The sequence below is a fragment of the Excalfactoria chinensis genome, chromosome 1, assembly GCF_039878825.1.
Source record: "Excalfactoria chinensis isolate bCotChi1 chromosome 1, bCotChi1.hap2, whole genome shotgun sequence".
In the NCBI taxonomy this organism is placed as follows: Eukaryota; Metazoa; Chordata; class Aves; order Galliformes; family Phasianidae; genus Excalfactoria; species Excalfactoria chinensis.
In genome coordinates, this window is record NC_092825.1 from 167,832,825 (window position 1) to 167,853,767 (window position 20,943).

Here is a 20,943-nt window from a genome sequence, read left to right on the forward strand (position 1 = left end):
ATAAAAGTTTACATAATCTGACCTTTTCTTTCTCATAACAAAAGTGATCCTGTCAGAGTGGTGATTTCTAACTCAACATTGTAGCTAAATAATCTCTTAGAAAGAAGTTCTTAAGCTGTGTGAATCACGTCTTTGGAGGGATTTTTGTCTATAACTATAACACCACCAACAAAATTTTTTTTTTTGTATTTTTACTGTAAAAATAATTGAAATGATATATTTCTTTATATCATGTAACTGATAACTCATTATAAAGTTGAGTATCATTGTTGATATTGCTTTTATATGATGATACAGTATATTATTTATCAGCTACAAGTAACATTAATGAGGACCGAACAGCTTTTGCAAATCTCTATTTAATACAGTAATCCTTAAAGAGCCAAGTTGCCTTATAGATGTCAATTGCTGCAAAATCATTTGAGATTTTTTTCTAAATGTAGAGTGCATAGTACATATATGCACTAAGAGAACACTTCATGTTCTGCATGGAAACAGTACAGCTATATTTAGCTGCAAAGTTCAGGCTTCTCAGCCACTGAAGGCAGACGATGTAATATAAAACTAATCTGTTTAAAAGCAGATGATTGAGATAAATGTACAGTCCCAAAGAATACGTATTTTTTATATTTCACGTATTGGAAGTCTGATACATTTGGGTTTTAAATTATAAAGTGTTTGTTTATTTTGTAAAATTCGGATAGGACAGCTCTAAGTGTAGATTGTTTTGCATAGATGCGTTTAGCCCAGCACCTGCTGGTAACCAAGGCCCTCCTCCAATGATGGGTATGAATATGAACAACAGAGGAACTTTGCCTGGCCCTGCAATGGGTCCTGGTCCTTCCATGGGACCAGAAGGAGCTGCAAATATGGGAACACCAATGATGCCAGATAATGGAACAGTGGTAACGTATCACAAATTTAATTACTTTGAATAGCTGTCATGTCTCATGGCACATTTTTGTTACCAAAGATATTTTCACACTGAGTAAGACCACGTTAAATGTTTTGACTTTGTTAAAAGTATTTGATAAAGGTTGTTTACTGAAGTAAATTACAGTGCAGAAGGAAAATGTTTAGTATTAAAATAGAATTAGGAAAATTCCTCTTTCTTCAGGAGAGGAGGAAGTTCTTTCATCAATAACCAGACTTCTGAAATTGAGGTTAGATTGCACGGTATTTGTGGTAAAACTTTTTGTGTATAACCTGCCCTGAAAAACGATGATAAAAGGAAATTAGACATGAGGAAGCAATCATGTACTTGAGTATCTGTAAGCTTAGACTTCTGCTGTCTTTTTTCCCCTTTGTAGAACTAGATTGTTACCAGCTTTTGTTTTTTTAATAAATGTTGGAAGCTGTGCATAGTGTGAAGATATCTTTGTGTAAACAGTCAATTTTTTTAATGTGAACTTAGTATTTTCTATTTCCTTCCTAATGGTGTTCAAAGCATGAGTTTAACAGTAGTTAATTGGAAAACAAGTATGCCAACAGCAGCTAGGCATAATTGTCAGGTCAGTGCAGGAAAGTAGTATTGCCCAGTTGCTGATAGTGCTACGAATGTAGGACAGACATCTGGATTTTATCAAGAGCAGATATGCCACTGGGCTGCAATTTAGCTCTTTTTGCTCTGGTCTTATAGCCAGTCACTTTTCCTAGCTGTAATGTCTTATGTGGAGAAACAACTATATCATTTTAGTTCTCATATTTATATACCTTTAAGTATACTTCTGTGAACAGATACGAGATGTTCTAGTGGTAGTGTGTTATAAAGAAGTATGAAGTACAGCAGTGATTCCATTATAATTTCATTGGAACACTGAAGCATTTGGTAGTTGTAGTTCATGTATGCCTTCTAAACGATATCAGTCTATGACTGAGGTATCCATATGATGTTGCAACAAAATCCTTTGTTTCTTAAGGGAAAATGAGATTTTGAGTGCAAAATACATAATGAGTCTGTTCTTTCCCAGTGAGAGGAGTTGATTGTGCTTCATATCATATGACTGGCTTGTTTTATCACTTCCGTAATTTCTCACAAGGATCAGGGACAGGTTGCACTCTTCAAAGTAAACTATTGGCAGAGATGCTTTTATTGAAAACTGCTATGCTGCCTGCCAGTCACCTCTTGAACATTCTTTTGTGGTTATATAGATGCTGAAAAGTGGTGCGAGGGGAAAAAACTGTAATTGTAAATCATGTTATCTATCTGAAATTGTTGTTTATTCTACAAAGTCATTCCAGTTATGGAAAGGATGTAGGGAAGGGAATTTACAGGCTTTACAAAATGTATACTAAACATAAAGCAGTTAGCTTTCATTTTCTTCTATGGGTTACTGAAGGACAAATTAGATGCCCTTTCATTTTGGACTTAAGGGTTTTTAGTCTGGGGGACAGACAGCTACAGAAGAATATGTCCTCCTTGTGTTTTTGTTGCCATTGGAAAGACACTTCAAAGATTGTCTGAGCTCTGTCTCCTGAGGCACTATCAGAGCTGCTTTCTGGAGAGAAACAGAGAATATGAGTTATAGACCAGAGGTGTAATCTTCTTTTTTTCAATTTGACTTTGTCTGAATTTTATTAGCTAGAATTTTTTTTATGTGGTTGTTCCACAACCATCTTATAAAATATCTTTGAACATAATGACTAAAATTAGCTTTTCCCCCTATGCTTTACTGTAGGTAGGTAATTAGTGTAGCTTTCTCTTTAACTGGTTTCAGTTGTCCTTGCTAAAAAGAGTTGTTTCTTTGTCCAATAATGAAGTGGTAAATAATGACCATGAGTAGATAATAAGCATGTGTTCATATCCATGCTGCCAAGCTGCAATAATTAAGATACTTTTCTGAACAGATTCCAACTAGTGCTGTAGATTTTAAGGTAATTTGGGACATTAACAGATCTTTATGCAGCTGTTGAAGTAATTTTTTTTATATGATATATGAACTTTTAAGTATTTCCTATGTATGCACAACCATGATCTAAATCATATAAAATTTATTTAAGATAGATACCATTACATATTTATCATTTAAGTGTCTTCAAAACTCTTGAACCCTACTATTATTACTGGAGTTAGACTTCAAGAAGAATTATTCTGTTTCAGGCATATAAATAAAGTGGTGTTTATTAATGCTCTTTTTGAACACTCAAACCTGGGCAGTTGTATGGCTCTCTGTTCAGAGGAAGTTCTTCTCAGTGGCTGAAGAGTTATTTCAAAATCTGTTTGTCCCATTTGTCTATGCATTTAATGCTTTGTCTTATGCTGAGGTAATGTTTCATACTTGGAATTCTGTTTTTAAACACTTAAATTGTGAACTTTAAGTATTCAGATGCATGTTTTCTGTTTCAGGTCTTTATTGCTATAGCCAAATAAGCCTAAGTACATATCTTTGTTAATGTTGGGTACAGAACTAAGGAACATGTGGAAAATTAACTAGATTTTCAACTTCTATTCATATTTCAGATTATACTTTATTTTTGAACAAACCTTAATCTGCCTATGCATTTTATAAGTAGTGTATTTGATTTGGGCTTTAAAAGTCTATTTAAAGATTACTAAAGCGCATTACAAAAGGCTGACTCCAGGTCTTGTGGACTGAAATACACTTAAACTACAAATAGGTGGATATATAAGCTCTAAGATGGTTTCACTATTAAAAGAATAAACCGATAGTCTCTATAAATAAGGAAATGTTGCTTTTTCTAGTTTAACAATGTTTCTAACTTCCTTAATGGAGAGCTATTATGGTTGGAATATAAGGCACAAGTAGAGTAGGGTATAAAATTGCTGTTCACTCTCTTGTGTTACATAGAACACATATATACTGCTTTGTGTTGAGCACCAGAGTTGGTCTTAATTAAAAACTTAAGAATTTTCTTTACAAAGTTGGAGCGTAACGTTAGCAGTCTCTGATTTCCAGATCCTTTTTGATAATAACTAATTGAATTGCTCCTTTCTTCCCTCTATGTGTGATCCTGATTCTGCTGGACTATCTGCTGAACTTCCTGACATCACCACTTGTGTAACTTGCATCACTTATGTTGTAACTTACATTTGGCATGTTCCAAATGGACTTGTTTTTAGCATAATGAGAGATTCCCTCAAGGAGGTCCATCTCAGATGGGCTCACCTCTGGTTAGTAGATCGGGCTCCGAAACTCCTCAGCCTCCAATGAGTGGTGTAGGTACCGTGAGTGGTGGACCTGGTGGCTTTGGTAGAGGAAACCCAGGGGGCAACTTTGAAGGACCTAACAAGCGTCGCAGATACTAAAACTTACTTCATTCCTTGCTGTTAAGAAATTCCAGTAACCATATACAGTGATATGCCTTTATAATTTTAGCTGTTATCTGGAAACGGTTTTATTGTTACTGTAGTCTTTAAAACAGTTTCTTTTGTAAAACTTTTTTGTATTCAGTCATAGGCTTTGTAGTATAGAGCAGAAATTATGCAGATTGTTATGTAAGGCAATGTGTTTGTGACTAGCAAAATACAGTGTGTGACTATGCTGTAAAACATGCGGTTATCTGATTACAATAAAATATAAAATTCACTCGAAAGGATTTTGGGAATGTTATTACAGATACTGAGTGAGAATAATTTTGTGCTTGGTTATAAGTGGCATCATTTTCATTCTTAGTATGCAGTTTCTACTTGTGTGTCAAATTCCGTTAGTGAATCTGTTCAGCTAGAGCTGCATGTTGCAGTACATGCTATGAACAATCTACTCTGCAGCTGCTTAAGTTTGCTTCAAGATTTGAAGAGCATAAAGTTTTATACAAAATGTTCTTTTAAGGATACTGTGTTTTTTTTAATCTCAGTCTCCCTCTGCAAATTTAGTCCGATTGTGTGTCCTTTCAATCACTGGAAACGTTTAACTTTGAGAGAAAAATAACCTCTGGAAAAGAAACTTGTATCTTTACTTTCTTCATGATGGTATGAATGAATTTATCTAAGAAACACTGTTGTGATCTGTGTTCTAATGATTGTTAAAGTATCCTGGAATTGCAAGGGAAGGAAGCATTTGTGCAAGCTTGTTCAAAGCCTTCTGATGTATGATGTATCACTATAGGTATACATGAGTACTTATTTCCCCCAGTGGTTGAAATGAAAGAAGTCTCTTATAACAATTAACTGTTCAAAGACGAGTGTAATCTGCTGAAATGATTGTTCACTCATGGGTAGAGAATTCATATGCTTCTGGAAGGACTGCACATTAGTATATGATCCTATGATTCTTGGCATGGTTTTACCAAACAGTATATTTGGAAAACACTCATTTTCAGCATTTCAGGCTAGCTTTGCCGATTAGTTCTTAAGATGGACCTAACAATAAAGCTGCTAGGAAGCTTGCTGTATTCAAACTTCATCAGTCATGGAAGGTGATGGAAAAGGCCTGTTGGTTCTATTCCTGTAATGGCAAGAAAGCAGGGATGTTTTTGGTTACTATTGCTTTTTTTCCTGTGTAATTATTAGTGTTCTGTTTTTATCTGTTCGCTTTATGTTTTTGCAAGTAGGAAAGATGAATATTATCTGCATGAATAGTGGTACTAAATTGATTCAAAACTAATTTGAGGTAACATTGTTCCCTAATTATATAAGGACAACATGTATGTAGCTCAAAGCATGGGATGCAAGCAGCAGAGAGCATGCATGTGTTATGTTCTAATATAGCAGTGATAGTCTTGGTAAACTGTGAATAAATAGTAACGGGGAAAATGCATTACTGGCATTTTGGAAGCATACTGTTTAAATTGTCAGTGTTGTATGGCCAAAGATAGAGATTGTTTTTGTGGAATTTAAATATTACCATGTATGTAGATACTCATTTGTGGCATTATTTAAGCACTTACCCCTCAGTTATCTCTAATGTTGTCTTTTTTTCTGCTCTCATTTAGGTGCATGCCACACCTTTATAGTTTGTATTGCAATAGCAAGATAGATTCCAATTCTTAAATACTGTTCCCTCCTTGATACGTGTATCATATTAGAGCGTTCATCCTTAACAAACACATAAACCTTATAACCAGTCTTACTGAATATACTATTCCTAAAACTGAACACTTGGCAAAATCACTACTATTCGTTAGGTGTGAATTATTATTTTTAGCAAATTCTTAAGCTTTCTACTTTCATGTTCTGTATTCAGTTGAAAATACACTTTACTAGTGTGTTAAGTGTTAGATTCTGTCCTATTTCATTGGGCCTTATTTTGAACATGACATATTTAATGGAAAGATAGTATTGGGGTCAGTTCTTTGGTAATTGTAAACTGTAAAACCATGAAAGGGAACTTGGTTTAAATAAGGTAACCTGTACCATGATTATGAGTTTTGTTCTGTTTTTGTTTGTTTGGTTTTTTTTTTTTTTTTTTTTTTTTTTTTTGAAGAAAGCTGTCATTCAGACCTTTTGACTGACTCCTATGTATTTCAGGTATATAAACTGCCATCCGTGTAGTATCTAGACATACTTCAGGAGCCCAGTAAGCATACCAAACCTGCAGAAGTGGTTCATAATTTCCTAGCCAGCCACAGACTGTTTTAAGTGCTTGTACTTTTGCTGAATTTTTCTGTTTGCAAATCAACATAATTTGAAGATTACTGTAGATTTCAGCTGATACTGGTGGTTTTCATTCCACAGTTGGGAGCCACTATCAGTGTAAAACTGTAGTACTTGGATGGCTGCTGCATGCTTGCAGTGAGTTTGTCTGCTGCCTTTATTTGCAGAGTCATCTATTCCATAAACCAAGCATCTAAGTCCAGAAGGAAAGAAATACAGAAATGTTGAATTTGGATTCATAAATAATTTAATGAATTCCATCTGTAGCTAATGATAGGCTGCCCTGTCTCTAAGAAAAGTTTTCTTAGTGTTCTCTGGACATACAGTCAACATGGCTGTATACTGCTCAGCAGTAAAGGCAGTGATTTTCATTTTGCCATATGTGGTAGTGACTGTAGCTGTACAATGAATATATAATTTCCTTAGAAATTATAGAGATAGAGCTTTTTGCTTGAAGGTAATGCCCACATGCTCAAAGTGGTTCATCAAGCTTAAAAGGAGTCAGTCAGTTCACAGATATGCTTGAATTTTGAACTTGGTATTTCAGACTGGAAAGAACAGTGAGGTCCTGACTGCTGTGATCTGTGGCACTGCAAATAATCTTGGAAGGGGTGTGAGGCTGGTGACTAAATTACTTCTTTTTATTTGAATCTTAGGTTATTTATGAATTCAGTGTAAAATACATGATACTCATAATTTGAGTATAATTGAGTGTAATACGAGTACATAACAGACAGTAAAGCTTTAATATTCCATATAAGTAAAACCAAGCAAAACCAACAAAGGTCCTCATAGAACGCTACAGTGTATTCTATTTTTATTGGAACAAAATGGAACGCATTTTAGAGTAATGAGAATCACTTTGTGCTCGTTCATTAGCTCTTGGTGATTACAGCGTGACAACAGTAGATGGCTGCCCAGGTTGGAAAAAGTTATTCCTGATTAAATGTTGATAAATAAACATTCAGAGTAGTTTGACGTGTGTCAGTGCATTTTTCCTCTCTAAATATTATATTTTAAATCTTTGAGAAACACTTCTCTCAAATACTCTCTAGAAAATTGTTAGGATTTTTTTGTTTTATTTTGGATTGGTTTTCTTTACTAGTGGGTATGGGCATTCATCGCTGGGGTGAAAGGAAAGCAGTGAGAGCCACTGAAACACTGTGAGACACTGTTAATGCAGTTCAGCAGCATTTTCAAATGGTCCAGCTGGTTAATTGCATTTGCATTTATCACCACGGTCATTTAAAGAACAAAACAATGATTTTGGTCATGAGTTGATTTGTTCATAGTATTATATTCCAATCTGCTCATTAGGTAGAGCACATGGATACCTTGGGATACTCAGTGGTAATTCATATACTTGAACTGCATTTATTTTGTAAGAAAAACATTAAAAATTACTGTGAATTATCTAATTGTGGTTCTTTATTGTGCACTCCTGTATTTTATGCAGTTGAACCTAAAGACACAGTACAGTGAAGACCTTTATTAGGATGGCGGTTGTAACAAATGGTGAAGACACAATAGAAACTAAATATTGCATGGACTTAATTTTAACCATTATTTAATTGAAGTTTATAGCTCAGATTCATTGAATGGTGTTCGGATCCAAAGTATATTATTATATTTTCAAGTTCATACCAAGCTAATTTCCACTCTTCATTTTTTTCTTTGGAACTTTAAAATATAGAATGGTAATCAGAGATTATTTTAATAAGGGTACTACATTAAAAATGCACGGACTTCTGTGAAGTGCTGATTATTGACCAGTTACAATCTGCCTAGAGATAACTCTGCTCAGTAGTGCTGAAGTAACTGACTGAAAGGACGTTCTCATGTTATTAAAAAAAGTATATCCACACAGCAACCTTACATGTTTTTGGTTTTGGTATTCAGCAGAGGAATAGTCTGCTCTGATGCTGTGAGGCTCAATTATTTTTTTAAAGCTGTGAGAACTAATGTATTGGCATGCATCTTAATAAATAGATTTTTAACAAGTTGATGACAGTTCCTTCTCATTTAATATGAGAGCTGTTGAAATAGAAGGGAAAGCCAAGTGGTGACTAATGAAGTCACTTTAAATAGAGCCATAGGTGTGAGTGGATTCTGAGTCCCATTCCCTGAGGTTTGGGATGGTGTGTATCCATACATCGTCTTTACACAGTTTGTATCCACCACGTCTTGTTAGTTCGTGCTTCACACCAAGACTGTGGGACTCAAGATAGCATTTGAAATACAAGTTAATTGTGTTCTTAGGTGCTCTGAATTTATTAATTTGGGCACTCTGCTGCCAAACAAAAATAAAAAATCTTTTTTTTGGATTTGGTGCTTTCCTTGGGGTGTTGGCTTCTGGCACAATGCAGTATCACTCCCAGCTTCTTGATCCATCAGTAGTGAGGAGGCGGTGAGTGTGGCCTGTGGAAATCAGGAGCTGGACGTTGCTCTGTTAAATTATTGGTTTATATGAGACTGCATCATCCCCAAAGCATTTGTTTTCATTAAAATCAATTTGATGAAGCATGAGAATTTAATAGAAGGAGCGAATACGAACATTTAATACTTAGTCTTACATAATTTTTTGCATAGGTTTGGCATGTTGATGCCTTTTGGGATGCACTGTAAAATACGATGTAGGTTGTCTTCCATTTTGGCTGCCTTCTGCTGTGAATAAATCTGTTGTTTTTGTTTGCTTGTTGCCCGTAGAACATTTTGAAAATCATAGTTTAAGACATTTCAGGTTTGTTTTCATAGTCATTTGCAAAGTACTAACGTTCATTAAAAAAAATAAAGTTATTTGTCTGAATGTCGTTGTAGGATAGAAAAAATAAACTGAATGTTATTTTTTTTTTGTGAAAGCAGTGTTTTTGTTTTTTAAAGCATGTGAAAACCAGCCTCGTGCGTGTTCATTCTCAGTGGGATAGATTTAATGGGTCTTTTCCATCTTGAACTTCCTTAAACTGTGTTTAATATAATTGAAGTTTGGTATTTATTTGATTGACTTCATCCCGATTTCTGAAACTGGCAACAGGTGGATGTCTTCAGGAAAGTAGTTAAAGAACAGCAGCCTCTTTCCCTCATTGAAGGAAACATTCAGAACAGTTTTACATTTAGCGATGAATAGAGGTAAGGTAGGTAAATATAGGTAAAATCATTTTTAAAGCTTTTCGTGATTGTTTTTATATACAAACCACATTAACAGAAAAACTGCTCTGTAAATGTGAGTAAGCTTGCTGATTTGTATGTAATTCTTCAAATAGGAGACAAAATGCTTATAGCAAGAGGTATGTGACTTGAAAGGAACTTAGCTGTGTTATTGCATACAAGTGTTGGTAAGATTTTTCACTTTGTGTTAGAAACTGGTTTGTCTATAGCTCTATTGTTTGTAGTTTCACTGGCGTGCTTTTATGTCTCATTTCTCTAGAGTAAAGTATAGCTATATAATATGATGGAATTTACATGCTCAATGTATGTGGGGCGTTAAGTGCTTGACTTGGAAGAAGCGTAGCATAAAGATGTCGTTCTTGCCATTGGTTTCTCAGTTAAAAAAAAGTTTGCACACAAATTTGAACAGGAGAAAAACGTGAAGTCTTGTATGTAAATGGAAAATGGGGTGGGGGAATAAAGAAACATTAAAAACAGGAGAATTGTGGTTTAATTCTATGCCTACTTGAGATGTACAAAATAACTCGAGTCCTTGTTTTCTGTGAAACCCACAAACTCATTTTTACTGGGAGGAATAGAAATAACCACTTACAGTCCCTTGGATTTTTTTAAACTGGGAGCTAAGTGATTTGCTAATGAAAATCAGAAGAACTAGAATGAACAGATAATTGGATTCTTTTTAATATTCATGAATTGTAGGGAAAGTCATTGCATCTGGATACGTTTCCTGCACTCCTCTTGAAAAGAGCTTCTGTAGGACATGGATTTTTTTGGCTGTTTACAGCAGCTAGATGCAGTCAATGTATAAACCTCACATTTCTCTCTTCTCCAACCAATGAGAATCCAAATTTAAGATTGTGCATCATTGCCAGATAAGCAGCAAGCAAAAGAAGGTATAAAAGAAAGTAAAATAGTATTCACTATGAGATATGGAATAGGGCAAGGATATTTTCATTAGATTCTTTTGCTTTTATTTCATTATAATCATTTATTTATGTGGAAGGGAAAGTAATTTTATTCTCACTGAATACTTGACAAGAAAAAAAACAAATGGTTTTCCCTCTTCAGATGGCCGTATAATCTTAAGCAGGGTGGAAAGAGGAAATGTAATTAATTTTGAAAGATGCAGAAACCATATTATTTTTGCAGCTGATTGCGCTTGGTGTCATTGACATTCTAATATGCTTCTTTTTATTTTTGAGCTCCATTGTAGATACTGCTTTACCTTTATTTACTGTAAAAGGATTTATTCTGCAGAGCTGTTGCTAAGCTTAAAATATTTGATCTGGCATAAAATCACAGGAAAGAACATATAAACCCGTTACTGGGATGCTGGAGAACACAGTCTCTGAACTGACAGCTGGAAGTGGTTTTAAGCTGCTTACAGGCTTTTAAATGTTTGTATGCTGATGAGAAATTTTGAACAAATTCAATACCTTTGTGAACATACAAAAAATAAATATGTGGCTGCAGTTAGGAAAAACCATTTGCGACTTGCTTGCTGTGTGCCATCCTTACATCTCTGTGCCCATGCTCACTGCTCTGAGCAGGGTAGGGGAGCCTCATGAATGTTATTGATTGCTCATTACATGGGGAAAGAAGGAAGAACAAGGGGAGGGCGGTGAGACAGGACTGTATGACTGTGGACTTGGGTTAGTTTGCACTGTATTTTCATACTACAAAGTGAATGTAATTTTATATATTCTCATCAAGTGAAACTTCATATCTTTTTAGAACTTTGAAGAAAAACTTAGCTTAGAAACAGATAGAAATGTATTTCACGCCTCAGATCTCTGAATAGTAAAGTTCCATTGTACGTTAAATACTTGACCTAGGAGGTCAACTATTCAGAATAATGAGGAATTTGTTGAGCCAAATTTGACATGAGCTTAACCTGTCCATTTTCTGCAGTTTTTGTGGTTGTATGCAAGTCAATAAAAGATGGAAAGTAGTGTTCTTCATGCTTTCTCCAAGAAAGATAATACATAGAGTTGCTTTATGGAAGCAAAACCATTCATATGTATTTTTTCATTGAAGAAAACTTGAATTGCTGTTACAAAGATGGGAAATAACTGTCTTTAGAAGACTGACGTTCTTCATTCTTTGATACAATAGCACTGCATTGTTTCAGATATTCTTGTAAGCACTTCTAAGGGGCGGAGCCTATGAAAGGTAAGCTGCATCTCCAGTTTTAAGCAACTCTGAATCAAAACCTTTTCCAGAAAGCCCAGAAGGAAAAGTGTAATAATGAAATGGTAGCTCATCTTCTGTTATGTTCCGGCGTGGAGCATTGTGCTTCTGGGACTCACAGCATTGTGCTGGTCCACATCTGAGATTTTGAAAACCAGAGCTGTACCAAACATTACAGAAGTTGTTTCTGACTTAGCGTGTGACAAATGCAATGATTACATTTCAAAAATGGAACGTTCAGAATTCTGAAATAAAACCTATAAAATGTCGTATGTTAAATAAATGGTCTATTAGTGAAAATTGTCGGCTTGGTGGAGCTGCTTGGTGTATGTGCTGGTTGATTGTTGCCATTTATGCTTTGTTCATAGTTTTTGTTATGTCGCTTAATGCATGTTCAGTTTTGTTAATTCTTGCATCACGCTTGTGTACAATTTCACCTTGTATTCAGAGTGCTGAATGCAAAAAAGCACGGAGGTGGGTACCAGAGCATCTGTTTACTTTTATGTAACTGTTTGGAAGTGTTTTTCCTTGCTAAGCTTGCTTTATTTTCTGTTCACCTTGCTTATTCTGTGCAAGATACATTTTCCTGTTGCATGTGGGGTAAAAGTATCAAGCAACTTTAAGTGTGTATATTAGGAGAGTGAGCTGAAATTCTGAGGGTGTTTCTTACTGTTTTTAAAATGACAGCTTAGAACAAAATCATTTGGAATATTTTTCTGCATGTCTACATGTAGATTTTTTTTATTATTATTATTTTTTATTTTTTTTCCTGCTTAGGGACTTTCAGTATTAATAATAATAAGGTTGCATTTGCATATTTAAAAACATATGTCTGTTTTTAATCACAAGCATGAGTGCAAGACAGTAATGTAATTGCAAATGACTCAGTGTCTGCTCCGAACAGTGCTGTTACTCCTTCAGCTATACTAAATGTAACAAAAATAGTTGTATCTTTTAAATGGAAGCATCAAAGAATTGTACTTGGGTGTACGATTGTTCTCTATGGGGAAAAACAGTACAAAATTGTGGAGAAATTATCTGATTTGAGTTGTGTTTTTTTACTGGCCTTGAATTTTTTGCCCTTTGCACAGAACTGCTTGTTATAAAGACTTAACAAAAATACCATTTGTCTTATTTTATTTTGTCTCAGTCATGAGGACTAACTGTAGAGGTATCTGGAAAATAGAATTGGCTCGATGAGGCTCATGTACCTGAGTGTGGATAATGCCATATGGTGTGAATATCATAAATAGGATAATAGAAATGATGGTAGTTACTGAAGAATGCTGCTGTGTTTTAAGTTGGATTGAAATTGGTCCTAAGCATTACTCTTGTTACCTTTGAAATATAGCCGTGTATCCTCTAGTTTACCATAAAAGTGAATTTTTAGGTGTCTGATATTGTCAGGAACTAAGCACTGATTAAAACAACTACATACAATGGTGCTCCCTTTGCACTTCTCCTTTACTGCTGTAGTCACAAAAGTACTCACAGGTTTGAAAGTGTTCATCTGTAGGTGTTTTTAGGGGAGTAAAGGATTCTTTCAGTATATACTGCTTACTTATTGAGGCCTTAAAATGGGAAAACTGGTAATGCAGAAAATTCTTAGTCTTACTGTAAAAAAAATAATGAAGTCAGTGATCTTCAAAACTACTGTGTCAAGGAAAGCTAATGGTTTGCTTTTCAAGATGGTGAGAAAACGTTTTTTAAACTAGAGATTGTAAATGCTTATGAAGTGTGAGAACTCGGAGCCTTTCGCTGGTTCTACATGAGGACGTTGTGGATCCCACGCCTTGGGTTACTTTTGTGAGAATTTTGTTGGCTTTTTTTTCCCCCTGCCGCAATTCACAAAGTGCTAGAAGAAGAAGTGTACAAAGTGTACAAAGTAATGTGATATACTAACTTTAGTGTCGAGCTGAACCATCTTTGAAGACTGTCACCAGCTTCCTTCCGGTGTCCTTATCCATTTTGTTAAGGACTTTGTTCCCTGTTTGGGTTTTATTTATTGTAAAAAAATCTTTGACTTTTTTTATGGGCTGTGTAAGACTATTTGGTCCTACAATATTAAACTTGATAGAAATAGGTTAAGAGTAAAAAGCATTGGCAAGTCATTACACCCCACATGTTTTATTACATAAAAGTAGAACATCAAATATGAATCCTGATAACCTTTATCTGAATTTCTTGAATGTTGTTTAGAGCTTTCCAATAAATGGAACTAGTTTCATGTAAATATAATGCACACTTTTGATGGACAAGATAAGTCTTCAAAGCTTGCATTTCATGAAGATATTAACGCTAATGTCAGGTTTGTTTGTTTGTTTTTTGGCTGCATGTCATGCTTTTCTGGCCCTGATCATGACACTGTATATAATGTAAGAGGAGAAATTGAAATTTATGAATGGCATGTAAGGAAAGACTGCATGTACAAACCAAAATCATGCTGGAGAGGAAAAAAAAGTGGAGAAATAGGTAAAACTTAATTTTCCACTTCTTCTAGTAGGTAATGTCGGTTGTGAGATTTTGATGAGATCTTGCTTTAAAACACAGATGCAAGACCTACATTCTGATGATTTGCCTTGGTTGTGACCACACAACCTGAATAGGACTATCAGGATTTCCATTTGTCATTCAGATAGTTATCTTGCCATGGTGATAAATCTGAGGAATAGATAGTTGAAGGTCAGTCCCTGAGTGCCTGTTACTCTGCCAATCTGGTAGTGCCCTCAGTTACCTCAGCAGTTGCTTTACCCGCCTCAGATAATGAAGTTTCTCTATGGCCACATTGATACTTTGATAGTTTTCTGCCTTTTTGGCTTAGTGAATTTCATTTGCACAGTGGCAACTGCTGCAGTTTGGGCATTGAGGGTGGTATGGTCATGAAGCTGCAGTCCATTTGGCTTTCACCTCTTCAGTCACTGCAGTTCACTTTCAAATAATACTTTTTATGGATTACAGATGTGAGTTCTCAATGAGGTGTAATTTAAAGCTATTATGTTTGTACTGTCTACAACATAAATTCCTTTGATAGCTTCAGACGCGCTAAGGAAAATGAACCTGGGTGATTATTGTAGTCGATTTCTCTAATTATATAATAAAAATCTGAACTCCTGGCTCTACTTTTGTGTCCAGGTGCTGTTTCATCTTCAAACTATTTGGATATCTGCATTCGTTCTAGATTGCACACTTTGACGCAAGCTAGAATTACTCAAATGTATGTGTAAGTGTACCATGAAGCGCAGCAATCAGGTGCTGATTGGATGAAAGATTTTGTAGAGCTTGAAATTGAAGTTAACAGAAATTAGATCTTAAATAACATGGAAACAAAGTTTTGAGAAGGCCAGAATAAAGAGGAGCAGAAGAGAAAAGCTAACTGTGAGCATTTCTGTTGCTGATCCATAAAAAACAATAGGTGAATCTGATGTTCTATTAGCCTTCTAAAGAAGTTTGCTCATCAGATGGTACACTGAGTTTTGGTTTGAAGTATGGACTTTGATGAAGAAACTGCTGCTTGCTTGTACGGAGGTTCTTTTCAAAACATAGCAAATTTGCAGCATTAGATGGATTGGTCTTTATTGCATACGTCAAAAATGGAAAACAGGTAATGAAGTAACTTCTGTGTTTTAGGCTACATTCGTACACTTTTTTTTATTGATGTGTTGATATGTTTGAATTTGTCACTTAACATACTTTTGATAACTGATTTTAAACGTGAAAATTACAGTATGAGCTTACATCTTGAAATCTGAACCAACTCCAGTGAAAAATCAGTCAGTCTGTGTTGGATTCAAAACATACGGGCCATCTGACCTACCTTTATATGTAAGTTGGTAACAAGAGGAAATTCCCAGTTTCTTGTATGTTCTTGGCTTAGTTCTGATCAAACATTGTTTCATTATTAAGGCTTTTTAGACTTCATTGTTTTCAAATGAAAGTTGTAGCTAACTGAAATGTCATTTTTAAGGGGTGGTGGGAGAGGAAGGGTTAATTTAAATACCGTTCCTAAAAAGTGCTGAAGTGTGTTGGATAGTTAGATCTGTCCCTCAGAGTTACTGTTAATATCGTGCTCTTCTCTTCACTAGCTTTCTTAGCTTTGTACGAGATATGAAGCAACGTTTTTTTGTTGTTATTATTATTTTCATTTATCTGTTCCACTTTGGGTAGGATCAAAAACCACCCTACTAAAATAGGGCAAATAAAGTAGTAGTAGGAAGTTGATAAATGTTAGCGTAGCATCCAGTAAAGTGCGTCCAATTGTGCAATTAAGGGCCAACTTGCCAGGCGATTAAGATTGCTTAGCAATCACAAGTTGGTCATTTCTGCTCATTAGTTTTATGTGGTGGAGTTCACCATATTAAATTTGCTGTGTGAAATTTTTTCACAGCTTCCTTATTCTAACTATGCACAGGTCAGAACAGTAATCTGTTTCGACTGGAGAAGTACTGGCAAGGACCAGTAGTATTGTATTGGAGCAGATAAGTAAATGCCATCATCTGACAAAATACAGTTTTCATGAAAAATGTTACCTTTATATTTGGCACTGCTTTGTGTTTTGCTAAGCAGGTAAGTCTTCAGTGCACTAACAGGACATTTGCAGGATACTTTGAAATTTGTTAATGCTGTTTTGTCACCTTTGTCTTCAAATACAGATTCTGTTTTCTGTGTTGTTCAAATCTAGTGTAAGGTTCTAATTTCTTAACAAGCATGACTGTATTGCAATGGAAGACAGAAGTAGCTATTTTCTTTGTTGTGATGAAGCAAATGGACATAAAATTTATCACCTGGCAGATATAAAAGCGCAGGAAGGAAATCTTTTAATTGCACAGGGTTTTTTTGATAGATCAGTGGGCAGTGGGCACACACTGGAGCACAGGAGGTTCCCTCTGAACACCAGGAGCACTGCTGTGCTGTGCAGGTGACGGAGCACTGGCACAGGCTGACCAGAAGCTGTGGGGTCTCTTTGGGGATCTTCTAAAGTCACCTGGATGTGGCCCTGGGCACCCTGCTCTGGGGGTCCCTGCAGGAGCAGGGCTTGGGCCAGAGGGACCCAGAGGTCCCTGCCAGCCTTAAGTCTTTGGTGTAAATAAAGCTTTGCTTTTCTTTGTCTATATGAATCAATGTAACCAGGCTTTTTACGTTAAATATTATTTACTAGGTTTCCTTTTAATACAAAAGTCTAAATCACCTAGTATTGCTACATTACATTCTCAAGTGGAATACTTCAAAGATGAAAGTTCTGCGAGTTCTTTGAGAAACTTGAATTGCAGCTCTGTAAAGACTACAACTGCAGCCTGCCCTTCCCTTGCCCCCAAGACAGTCTTATGGCGTCAGAAGTTGTAGCCCCACAGAGATCACTAATTCTTCTCTCATTATTTTGGAAGAGGAAGTTAGGACACAGGCCAAACTTGGCACCTGCTGCAAAAATGTCAGGTAAGGAATCTTAAAGGAGGGAAGGGGAAACATTGTGTAAAGTTATATCATGCAGCATTGCTAACATTTCATAAGTGCGAGCTCTGTATATCAGTTTCTTAATTCCTTAGTCGTGCTGTCTTTTTGTTGTTGTTTTAATATTGAAGTTAGATTATGCAAAATGCAGGAAGCTTCCCTTGAAAAGAGATTCCCTCCCCCTGGTTTTCTGAAGATCTGAAATATCCCCAGACTATTTAAGATCATCACATCCCAGCTACATGTAAATATTCAAAGCTTATGCTGTTGTTCAGTTGTGTTAAAATGTAAAATCGGAGAAAAATGGCATGTAGATTTTGTACACATCCTTTGTTACTTCAAACATTTAAATTTGTTTGTGAATCAGGCTTAGTCAGCATTGATAAAACTACACACATATTTCCTCTCTAGATTTTTCTGCATGGCTCTTTCAGTGTAATTGTAATCTTATTTGGGCAGTGCATAGTACAGTGTTGTCCTGACTTCTGGCTTTGTTGGAGCAGTAGGGTGATGCTGATTGTGCTTAAATACATGCTAGTTGTGCTGATCTAACTGTATCTAGCTGACATAATTTGTCCAAACTCTGTATATTACTATGACTCGCTGAAGTTGCTCTGAGTTTCTAGAGCTTAACATGAGTTCATGAAATTTTAACAGTACCTTCAGTGCTGACAGAACTGTTTTAGATGCTTTTGATCTGTCAGGTTTCTTAACTTGTCTATATCACTTACTAGGTGAAAGATATGGTAAAGGTTAAAGGTTTTTCCCTTGTTCCTTCCAGCTGCTTTGTACTTCCTAGCTGCTCGTGATAAGGTAAAGTATGGTGAAGTGCTCAGGAACTTTGCATTTCTTTTAAAAGTCAAGGGAGTTCTGGATGAAGAGAATTGTACTATTGCTTGGATTCTTCTCCAAAGATGAACGCTGGCACTGATAGTAGAAATCTGGACATGTGAAGACATTGTGGCTGAATTAATGATGACATGCGTAGTAGCTGTGAAAACCATTTTCTGATGAGGCAGCTATTACGGTGCTTCAGATACCTCAGCTACAGGCAGAGGTGATAGTGAGCAACGTAGGGGATGGGCCAGCAAGTCAAATTATGGGATGGAGTTGCTGTTCCATGTAAGATTATTTTAATGAATGCATACATTGAATGAATTCATATGTATGAATACATACATAGTTCACTTAATTTTATAAAAACATAATGAAGTATAATGTTACTTCATGCAGTAGAAGTTTGTGATGTTAAGAACTGAAGGACGCAGTTCCCTTCTGCTGATCAAACATTGAATTCTAAAGAATCTTTAAATTTTACCAAGAACTGGATTTGCCTTTATTGTTAACTGCTTAGTCTTACATTTAAGGATGTAATGACTCTTTTTAAGAAGCTTACAGTGCACTTTTGTTTTCAAATTTGGTCTTTGTTTCAGAAGCGCATAAGAAATCTTTGTCCTTTGTGAATACTTTCAGACATCTGTAGTTCTCCAAATACAGAAGAAAAACCTCTAACCTACGTGTGAGTGAGGTTTTGTTATCTAGGCCAAACAGGAAAATAAATGTCCCTTGATTATAGTGCTGTCACTGATACTGCTATATTATCTGTCACCTAAATAATCATAGTAGCTATTCTAGCAACTGCTACCAACTTCTCATTTTGGAAATCTTATTCCAAAGAAGAACTTTCCTTTTCTGTGTAAGATATAACTTCAGATACACTGTTGTTTATAAATAAGAAATAGTGAAGTAGATACGAAGTGCTTCTAGTAGTCAAGGCAAATGAATGGCTTGCTGGCTTGGTTCAAGTAGTATTTTCTTTCTGGGAATTAAGTCTCCCCTCTAAGCCTTAAGTTGGTAGTACTCAGTTACTTATTTCTAGTTGTCTGCGAGGGTATGTTCTTAAGGAGCATTTTGGGAACATGAGATAAGATGACACTGAGTTCATCTCCTGTGATCACTGGCAGCCATGCAATGAAGTCCAGTTAACAACTGGTTTACTCTCTAGTGTGTTATTGTTGTAAATGCATATTTTTGTCCACAGCAGTGGCTGTTTATGATTAAGGTGAGCAAGGCTTGACCAGACTTGAGTAAAAACTGTGGGGATGAAGAGAAGATGATTTCTTGAGCGTTTGAAAATGTCTAGCACTGTCTTCCATTAGTACGTCAGCCAATGTTGTTATCTGTTACCTTTTGGTAGGAAAAACTGAATACAGCTCTGCGGATCACCGGTTTCAGGTTCCCTTTGGTAGCCCCACAGAAATGACCACAAGCAATTGCATGTTATCCTGAGAAAAGCTTGGAGCGGGAGTCCTTTCTATGCTGTGATGGATGGTGGCTGTGCTGCTCTCAAAAGGATGCCTCTTCCTGCTGGGGCAAAATGTCACGTGGCCCACTTCAGTTCAAGTCAAAGTTTACCTATGCTGCTGCTCTGTTTTGCTAGGTAATTCTTAAAGTAGATGTAAAACAAATGGGGAAATGTAGGTGGAAGCTCGTTGTTATAATAGCCACAAAAAAATTGTGATAGTTTGTAGCAAACAAAAACAACACACACACATACACAAAATGTTCTGCTAGGTAAGATAGCAAGGCTGTGCAGCTGATATATGCTTTGGAAGGACTGCAGCAGTTTCAGTACATAAGGTAAATGTGAAAGTTCCTTCGGTGTTGTAGGTTGTCATGGCTGTTTTTGCCTGGCAGTGTGGAGCTTGTCTCCAGAGCAGGTTTGTATGAGATGGACAGTAGTGGAGAGTGTGTTGTTAAACTGAGCATGTATAGCTCACGTTAGATTGTACCTAGGGGCTGGTTTTCAGTTTTCCATGACAGTGACAGTATATGCACAGTTTTGATTTAGTTTATGCTTGTTGCATTGCGCACTTAACCATTTTAGATTCATTTTGCTTACCTGCTTACTGAACTTAAATTTAAAGAAATGCTGTATCATACAGTGGAAGATTATCTGAGTCTGTTAACTTGAAAATAGCCATTTGTTGTGTCCCTGTTAGCTCTGACACATCCCTTTTTTTTCACCATTAGCTGCCAGGATGGGCTCAGGACTAAGAGCAATGACTGTAAAAAGTCCCTTAGGCAGTGCAGGGAGCTTGGAGTGGTCTTTGTTTTTAGAAAGGATACGCTGCTGAAGCAGTAGTGCAGGGCCAGGTAACTTGCATTAAAATAGAAAACAACCACACACAGAAAAAACTCCAACTACTATGTATTTTTTTTTTTGGAAGTACGCATTGGATAAAGGGATTAATTGGGAGTACTACCATATAGTCTTGCTGGATGACTTTAGGGATGGTCTTCAAAAACAAAGCATTTACTTAGGAGTTTCGCTACAACTTTGTCATTCACATCTATGTTGTAGCTGGCAGGAATCTGTCTTTGCAGTTTTCAGTAAATCTTGAGTGGTCAAAAGTAAAAGGTATGCCTTGGCAGCTGCACAATCTGGAGACTGTCAGGCCTTTGGAGTTTTAGGGTTGCTGTTTGTACACAGGGGAGGGGAAAGAAAAGAAAGCCCAATTAGTGCTTTTTTTCATAATATTAAAATATAATCTGAAGATGAAAAATGTGAGTAGCTGAATTAGCTTCAC

General features: G+C 36.1%; 1 protein-coding gene across 4 annotated transcripts in view; it reads left to right on the forward strand.

Annotated features, from left to right (window-relative positions):
• The window catches only part of PSPC1 (paraspeckle component 1), a 66,714-nt gene that overhangs the window by 34,985 nt on the left and 10,786 nt on the right, over positions 1-20,943 (forward strand). Inside the window, exons 8-9 of one of the 4 annotated variants that reach the window (XM_072326597.1) lie at positions 736-905; positions 4,082-4,551. The exons of 2 other annotated variants lie outside the window; for them this stretch is intronic. In XM_072326597.1, coding sequence (XP_072182698.1) covers positions 736-905; positions 4,082-4,267 — 356 coding nt within the window. In that variant the 3' untranslated portion in view covers positions 4,268-4,551. Of the gene's footprint in view, positions 1-735; positions 906-4,081; positions 4,552-19,550; positions 19,794-20,943 lie in introns of those variants that run through there. One more of the 4 variants, XR_011902613.1, reaches the window with a different exon arrangement.